General features: G+C 37.3%; 1 protein-coding gene across 1 annotated transcript in view; it reads right to left on the reverse strand.

Annotated features, from left to right (window-relative positions):
* The window catches only part of dchs1a (dachsous cadherin-related 1a), a 135,788-nt gene extending 130,190 nt beyond the window's left edge, over positions 1–5,598 (reverse strand). Inside the window, exon 1 of the mRNA XM_052106577.1 lies at positions 5,559–5,598. Within this exon, the coding sequence (XP_051962537.1) occupies positions 5,559–5,598 (40 nt within the window). The remainder of the gene's footprint in view (positions 1–5,558) is intronic.
* Positions 5,599–9,750: the final 4,152 nt, after the last annotated feature.

Genomic DNA, 9,750 nt, shown 5'->3' on the forward strand with positions numbered 1-9,750 from the left:
TGAAAGTCCTCTTGAAACACTCAATGTTGCCTCAACTCTCATTTCATTTGGGGTGTAAACTTGAGGAATGTCCTCCTACAACAAAATATCAGTGCAGTGACTGGCAGAAGCCTAAAATAAGACCCCCCTTTACTTCTAAATATATTAAAATGTAGCCCATATGGATTGAAAAACTAAGTAAAAGAGAGCCACGTGGACCTTTAAAGCCAGCTGTGTGTTAACCCCTTGGTATATTAATGCCAAAATTTAAGCATAATATAAAGCTACTATACAGGTAATGCTAGTTGTCCAACATTTTAACTATAAAGGTCTTCTCTGAGTGTTCCCCCAGCCCCTCTTTAAACAAGGATTTAGTAATTCCTCATCCATAAAATTGTGGCTCACGGACCTACAAACTATGACAACCTTATTGTTGAAATTTTGAAAACAAATATTTTATAGATGATTCCAGGATTAGATCCACAGTACTGGTAAATGAATTATAAACATACAGTAAGACAGGAGCGTAAATATTTATGTATGCTTGTTAGAAGAACTTGCGAGCTTTTAAAGTATGAGGGATCTGAAAAGAAAAAGGAGATGAAAGATTGAAAGTTACGGGAGAGTTTATTATCCGAAGAATTATAAATTAAGTGGTTTCCTAGATGCTCCCTACAATAAAAGTACCATAGGAAAAGGTGCCTAATTATGTTCACAAGCAAAGGACTCTGCCTTTGACTGAATTTCTTGAAACAACAATTTAAATCAACAGTGATCCCATTTTAAAGCGGTATACTTCAGATAACAAGTGTACAAGAAAGGGTGACCAGTGCCAAGCAAGGAATAATGTACATTCAACTGGTCATTAGGCCTGGGCGAAAAATCGATTCAATGAATTAATTCGAATTTTTTGTTGCGGGCGATTTAAAAAATAAGTAAATCGAGTTTTTGTGTAATGGCGCATTTTTGGCTCCCCGGAGCATCCGTAGCGTTAGTTTCACATAGCAGTATGGCAAGCGACAACAACAACATCATAGCACACACGAAACGGCAACAGCATACAGCAAGCTGACAACATGGCTACCGGTGAGAGTGGGAAGTTTGTTCCCAAGAAACTTCATCCCAGAAATGGGGGTTACATTTGTCTTGCTTTTGATTAAATAAAAGCAAAATTTGCTTTAAGTTGTCTGCCGTTTGTCGTATTGATTTCCTTAATAAGTAGATGGGAAAATCGGGAAAAAATCGTAAATCGAATTAAAAAAAATAAAATCGGAGATTTTATTTTTAGGCCATATCGCCCAGCCCTACTGGTCATTATCGCAAAATAAACCCAGACATGGTGATCAGGACACCAACAAACGATGCAGTAGGGTCTTGTATAATCCTAAAGGGGTTTACTTTGTAATAATGACAAGTTAATTGTACATTTAAGCTTATGACACAGCAGCATACAAAATAAAATAAATGGTCATGAAATATTGATTTATGTTCTTTTTTTTGTGTGAAAAGAAAGATATCCTAGGGCAATGGTTAATTATACAATTAACAATATATCTGACTATTCATAATGAAGTATTCTAGAAAGCTGTGTAATAAATAGATTTAAACACTTACATATTGCAACACTATTTTAAATCTGAGAACCTAAAATGTATCCAATTCTTGAAGATAGCTCATTACAGACTAAATGAAGACATGAGCAGTTTTAGGATGAGCCTGTCAACATCAGCATTACCACACCAACCCATAGGCTAAATTTCAGGCCAAGGGAAATAATCATGTCATTCTCAATCATTGCACAAGAGGAATGACTTCACTTCAGTAAAATTCTTTACCATCATGACCACATTTCATATTTTTTCATAAAGTCAATAAATAAAAACAGAATCATGAGGAAAGAGTTTTCCTCTGTCATCCATCACACAGTGAGAATGCATCAGAAAAGCTCCCTCCAGTGGTTTAAAGAGGATTGCCCTCTGCAAAACTATAATGTTTTTTCTGCCTCTGAGTGTAGGTCTTAGGTTACTATCTCTATGTGTGAGCATCCTTAACTCTTTTACCAACTTTAGAATAACAAAGGGCGCTATTCAATCTTACGTGTGATTGAGCTTTAATGTATATATGAAAGAGTTTGATGATACAGGTGTCCATATAAAGTGTGAATTAGTGCCTGCGTGTGTGTGAGCCAGATCAGTGCATACTGCGCGCCTCATTGTGGTAGTCTGTCAAGCCTGTGGTAGTGACACGGTGTGTGTGTGTGTGAGTCTGAGCGAGGGAGCAGACCAAGAGGGCTCCACGCAGTCTGCTCTGCACCCTCTCTGGCTTTGTTGCATTGTAATTGGGGTCTGCTGGAAGCCTGCCCTGTGCATTTGGGAATCCAAAGCTAATTTCAATCTGTCAGCATCACAGGGACTAAGACACACACAGAGCAGAAACACTCTCATATGTTTAATAAAGTATTAGCACATACATACCCCACACACACACAATCTCTCCAGTGTAGATTAATGTATTACATGAAGCACTCCTTCTTAAAAGTCAGGCCTTTATGTGTTAAGTACAAAATCTATATCTAATGAAAGCATTAATCTTAACGGTGCAATATGTAACAATTTTTATGTTATATTCGCCCTTTTATTCTCAATGTGTGAATGGTTTGTAATCAACTTAAAGTATGAGCCCTTCCCGGACTTCCTAGGTTGTCTATTAATGCTTGTAGACTGATTTTTATGTGTAGGGAGTGGGTCGATTTTGCAGGAAAGATCCAAAGGATGTGATGTTTAGGCGTGCTCTTGAGAGCCTTGCCCTAGTGCTTCTCTTCCGCTATTCAACAGCGACAACAAACTGCAACAATAGGTAACGTTATCTTAGAGATAGTATTCAGCAAACGGCCGGCCCCCAGCACAACATCGACTCCTACACAAACTCAAGAGTAAGCCAAAAAAAAAAAAAAAGCATTTATCAACCGAATCCAGTCTGGCTATGTGGAAACGCGATTGCGTTTGAGTGAAAACTAAAGTGAACTTCGGCAGGGCATTTGATTCCTGGAGAGACCTTCATTCAGTTTTGGGATCAAAACCGACCCTGAATTGGCGTTATTCTTATTGGACAGGTAAGATTATATAACTGCTAAGAATGTGAAATATATTGCCATAAGGATTGATCTGTGTAATTTTAGCGAAACTACAATAACACATGAAATGAATGCTAGACAGTGTTCAAGATAATGCAAAAAGACCCATTCATTAGTGTAACGTAACCCATTCATTAGTGTAACGTAACTTGGTTATACAGAAAATATAAAAATTATATTATTATAAAACACAACAATATATCAAAATGACAGTTGTGATGGAATCATATCAATACTGAATTGTGTCAACATATTTATAATGTACAGTCTATTTTATATTTTATAATTCAGTCTATTTTATAAACAGCTACTGTTATCATCCACCAAATTTAGCTAACAGCTATTGATAAAGCTAGCTAGCTAACGCCGATATAGGATATCATATAAATGTAGTCAATGTATCATGCAAAGAAAAGTGATTATTTCAAATAACAGTCTTGCATAGTCAGACCTATATCCACACTTTGTTTTAGCCCTGTTCCAGCACTGGAGAGTCAAATATAATATACAGTCTCAAAGTTTGAAGTAAAACAATCATAACTGTGTAATTTAAATTATGCTACCTCATCTGTCAGCTTGATGTCAGTGAATTGCATTATCTATTTGTACATTACATCATTGTTTTGGTCGATGATCGCTCATGTCCCTCTGGAGTGTGTGCACGAGCACGAGCAACAGGTAGCTGACAGTTCACTTAATGTCCACAGGTGTCATTAATAACAAGGGTTTCTGAATCTTACATACTGCACCTTTTGCCAAATTAAAGGTGAGGGGGGAGGCATCTGCATTGCATCTCATTGTTGTTCCAGCATCTCCCATTTTCATTTTTATAGACTGTTATAATGTAAACTGTTACAAAAAAAAAAAAGACTTGCTGGCCAACACAATGAAAGAATGCTCAGAAAGCAATCTCTTCGCTCTTCCTTCTAGTAACCGTAATCATCCTAACAAGCACGCACGCACCCCTGCATCAGTGTTTCCGCTAAGAAATTGTGGTGCCAGCCAACATGTCTGGGAATGATAGTTTGCCAGACAAATTGGAAAAAAAATCCAGTAATCTCATTTTGGTGTTTATTTTGCACTGTAAACGAGATGGACTATGCATAACACTGCTATATATGTTAATAATGACACAATCAAGTAAAATGCATGTTAATTCATGGAATTAGCATCTAACGTAAAAAAAACAAAAAAGAACATTCAACAATGGGGAAAAACAAATCCACTAAACATCAATTTGCTACATATCTTTTTGGTTATAAATAAATATGAAAATCATATAATTTTTCAACTTCGTTATTTTCCATTGCTTTTACTTTTTATGACTATTTTCCTTTTTCATAACACAAAAGTATTTAGCAGCAAATGTGAGGTTGAATATGCCCAGTGTTTCTCAACATCTTAAGATTCAATAAAGCCTGGTGTCCTTCTCTCCAGAAGACAGCAACGCAAGGCTGTTTTCCTGATTCTGAAATAAGAAGCTTCTCACTGCAGACACGCAAAACAGAAATAATGCATGCTGCCAGTGTTCGGGATACACCGCTTTGTAGTCACGGATTAGGACTTTGCAAGCCGTTGGGAAAGTTTAAACCTCTGTGGCAGCGAAGTGCTGTTATCATTAGGATGGCATCACACTGTACACTTGTGGCATCAACTAAAGGGGTTGCTATATATTTTCACTGGACATTGTGTCCGACAATGTTTGAATTTGTTAGACACTAGGACATTGCCAGCTAATGGAAACCCTGCCCAGTAAAATTTTAAATAAGGTCCCTCATTAAAATTTTCAAGATCGATCATTGCTGTCACTTCCGAGTACTTGAGTATTCGCATACTCGTGCCCACCCCCTGTGTCTATTACTCAAAAGTGAAACCATAACTGTCACTTATAACCCTAAAAATATTCTCATTGCAAGTCTTTTGGCATTCATGGCTGTTTCAGAATTGAAGAATTGACAGCGAGCAAAAAAGTTGTGATTCCCTATTCAGACGACGAGTCAATATGCTGTTCCTCAAAGGCTGAATGAAACACACAGATGTATTCAATGAGCACTGCCGCTTTTACTAACGGCTGCAGCAGACCTTCAAAGGGCTAGACATGCACCACGGCAAACAAACCTAGACCACTGCTATTTTCTGTCCAAAAAAAGTTTCTTATTATTGCATTTAATGCCTTGTTAAACTACATGGCATGAAGGGAAAATCTCCTGGATTCCAACTAAATAGGAAGGTTGCAACTACTACACCATGCAGTGGAGTGTTGCCCAGACTTAAAGGATTTTACAGGGATCAATTTGGCTTTATTCATTCGCAATCCATTTATTTATATAATGGACTCATGGAGATTAAAAAAAACTAGTTTTAAAGGTCACGATGTCGGTCTTGTATCTTACTATTCCGCCACTTTATAAGAATATTTTGGTTGTGTTATATCACGGTTTCTGACTTTCCAACTTGTTGGGAATCTTTGCAGTGCTTTGGGTCATGTGTTTGACCCAGACCACATAATACAGCAAAGGGCACGTGCTATAATTATAGAAAATGGGCTATTTGAAGAAAAAAGAAAACACAGGCACAGTCTATCCCTTGACAAAGTCTAATAGAGCTAAAATGAAAACAGGTCTGCTCTATTTACTTAAAAGCATGCCCCCAATAACATTTAATAACAGTCTCTAAGCCGTTCACACATGCTGATTCTGATCATCTTAGTTTTTTTTTCCTTTTTTTTATATTCACACTAAAAAATAAATAAAAAAAAGGAGATAGTGGATTTGTGAGTTTTTAGACTACAAATATTTGTAAGCAAGTGCAGCTGTCTTCCCCCATTCAGTTTCACATACAGGTTCCAAAGATCTGACTAAAAGTGGAGCTTAACAATCACAAAGAAGCAGCTCTGTTAAACACTAAAAACCACTTTGGCCAAGACATTGGGGATGAAAACAGCCACAGCTGGCCAGACCAACGCTAATCATCTATATTCTGTGTCCAAGAAGTTTTCTCATCCAGTGGAAGACATCCATGTCAGCGCACCAACACCTCAAACAATGCTTGTACTGGAAGATTGTAGTGACAGCAAACACCGCTTAAGAATTATGTTTTTCTGAAAGTTCATTTTGGTTAGATTTAGAGGGCAAATGAGGTAACGACAATATATTGGCCCCTTTAGAGTAAAGGATGAGTGAGAAATAGCCCTGAAAGCCAAAAAAGACCTTTAAAAAAACAACCCTAAGCAGTAATAAAGTAACTTTCAATGAAGGGCAACTCAAACATTTCCATTTTAAAGGATGTTTAGTGGCTGGCCAAATTAACTTCTTTGACTTTCGCTTGATCTCAAACAAACTCGTTGTCATACTGGGATTATTTTCCTCAGATGTCTTGCTTTTGCAGGATAACTATAAGAAATCCAGGAAAGCAAGAAATCTGGCCAATCAGGCTATGTCATGGTCAATTTCAATACAATTTCTTGGTGAGAAAATCAATCACTTTGAGATCCTTTGAGTTTAGCAGAGACAGCGACTTGGCAAGAGAAGCCTCATGTTGAAGCATTTATCTACAATGGAGTATCTTAAAGATCCACATACACCACCCACAAACTAGGCCTTGTACACAGCTTGTCCACACCAGCAAATGTAAACTCAGCAAAAAAAAGAACTTTTTTTCAGGACACTGTATTTTAAAGATCATTTTATAAACATACAAATAACTTTACAAATCTTTATTGTAAAGGGTTTAAACAATATTTCCATGCTAGTTCAATGATCCATAAACAATTAATGAACATGCACCTGTGGAATGGTCGTTAAGACACTAACAGCTTACAGACGGTAAGCAATTAAGGTCACAGTTAAAAAAAAATAATCTGTTAGTCATATGTCTGTGAAACTCTTAGTTGAAAAGCCTTAGTTGATGAATCTTTTTATGTTCATACAAATATTTACACATGTTAAGTTTGCTGAAAATAAAAGCAGTTGAAAGTGAGAGTATGTTTCTTTTTTTGCTGAGTTCAGATGTTGGGCTTCATTTAGTATTATGTAGCCAGACCTAAATGGCAAAAGGTCAACGTTGCAGTTTATGCTGGCCGATAATCACCCACTTAGACAACAAGAGACCATTTGGCCAACATGTACAATGACCAACCACAATTCACTTTGTATTAACATTCTGTTTAGAGGTGGGTTAATCTTAAATAAATTGCTTAAAATGAATATTATTAAAATATATATATATATATTTGACCACCCCGACCAGCCCAACACAGCAATATTGGCTCAACTAATACAGTTAGTTTTGGGCAGGACAGACTGTTAGTTTGACCAATGGTAGACAGGGTGAGTGTTTAGGGAGCATGTATGAAAACAATCTTTTTTGTAATACAGCACAACAGTGCCTGCCCACTTTTCTGTTGTCTTGTTTCTAGAATTTATTGTGTTAAATCACAAAATAAACTTTGATTTAAAGCAAAAAAACATTTGAAAATTGGATAAAAAGATGAAGGAACAAGCATGAGTACATAATGTCTATAATGAGGGCTTAAACTAAAATCCTATGAAGCATTTGCCTCAACAACGTGCTTTATTTGCCACAATTTTCTGATTGGTGAATTTTTCCCATCAGGATCATGGGTAGTATAGTTCTTGACCAGGAATTGTGCTAATAAACAAGATTTTAAACAAAATTATGTTGAAATAACACTGATGGCTTCAACAGAAGCATATACTGTACCATCTATTAAAGGGGTCATGACATGAGAAACCAAATTTGCCTTGATCTTTTGGTATATAAGAGGTCTTTGTATCATTAAAACGTCCTGCAAGTTTAATATTTTAAGACGTCCTCCCCATTCTAAACGAATCATTTATTTAATCAAGCTCAAAATACAGCTCGTTCTGGATTCATGGTTAGAAGTGACGTGTCGGTTAGAAGTGACGTAACAGCGTTTGCATATGACCGCCTCCAGCACAAGACAACTACGCTCATTTCAGTATCGCCGTGCGCCTCACAAGTGTTCAGTCGATGGACAGCGAGCTCTGACAGAGACTACTTGTGCACAGGAAAATTACGATGCCACACAGATGTGCTGTTCCTGGCTGTGGTCAAACAAAACCTCTGAATAAGCTGCCGAAAGATCCAGGCGTCAGGGAAAAATGGATGCAGTTTATTTTTTGAGGACGTCCCAGTCACGGCAGTGTTAACTTAAGCGTTTGTTCTGTACATTTTAAGGATGACTGTTTTGAGAACAAATCTCAATATGATGCTGGCTTTGCCAGAAAACTGTTGCTCAAAGATAAGTCCGTGCCGACTATTCTGGGAACAACGACGACGCAAACTGTAAGTAATCTATTTTAAACTTTAAACTACTTTTTAAAGCGCAATTTCATTCATTATGAATAATCACAGTGTTTTTACTTAGTTTACTTGCATATTGTTCTGGCTGGGAGCGTCAATAATTGATACATAGGCACTGACGTTAGCCAATCATAACAGTGGGCGTTAACACTGAAGTCTTAAATGGAAAACGCCCCCAAAACAGACTGTTTGAATCAGAGGATGAGAAACAGGGTGGGAAAAGGTCATAAATCACTAGATTTTAAAAGTTTTTCTTAAAAAAAAATATATTAATACTATAATTGCACCTAAGGGAACATAATAATACAATAAAAAAAACCATGTCATGACCCCTTTAACAAATCTGGAGGTCACGTTTGGTACATCATTAAAGGTTTATAAGTTACAGGCTAGTTAAAAAAAATAATAAATACCTATGGAGAAAATGGATGGTAATTTTACTTCCAAAACCCGATTGTTGTACTATGTTGATTGGTAACACCGGTGGCACAGAAGTAACACACCTCAGCTCTGAATATACCATGGCTGGTTAATGTAGTGACATTTTGCCTTTAGCTTGACTCAACGTTTCTAATTTTTAATGCAGTCTAATGTAAGACATAGGAGATGTGCTCTACAGGAGCTAGTGAGAAAGAAGAAAACCATCTGTGGGCCTCAGATATGTATGTGCACTCCTAATCTGGATTAAATGCACATGTTGCATGGGAAAACATAAGGCCCTATCAGCCATGGTTTGGCCAGCATTTACAATGTTCTGGCTTCAGGGGACCATCGTTTTCCCACACCCTCCAACCTGCTGAGTGTGTTTGTGGAAATGTTTGTGGAAGAAGGTCTGTGTGCTGAAAAAAAAACCAAAGAACCACACATGCTGCTGGGCCCTTTGAACATGACACCAACTGATACAGCTTCGCTTACGGCGAGAGATTAGAAACATCTGGTGGCAGCGAGTTCAGTGCACAGCTTATGAAGCTCACAGTACACATACCATACCATCCCATTTGCAGATAGTTTCAAAGACATGTAAAATGTAATGTATGCCCGTAGTCATATGGAGAACCATATATTTGAGTTGTTGCAAATAGTCGAACAAATATCCATAGTGGGCTGAGAAGCCATTCCCAGAGCATTTTGTCTTCCTATGTCTTCCCCATAAGAGATTCAGGTTATGCTAAATTGCTCTATGAAATGTTATACTGACCCAAGTGAAAGGGGCGACCCCCATGTTTCTAGATATGGCAACCTACTTCAATGTAGGTCAATGTGATTTTTTTGCCTTTTTGTCATACACCAGG

The sequence above is a fragment of the Xyrauchen texanus genome, chromosome 36 (assembly GCF_025860055.1).
Source record: "Xyrauchen texanus isolate HMW12.3.18 chromosome 36, RBS_HiC_50CHRs, whole genome shotgun sequence".
Lineage (NCBI taxonomy): Eukaryota > Metazoa > Chordata > Actinopteri > Cypriniformes > Catostomidae > Xyrauchen > Xyrauchen texanus.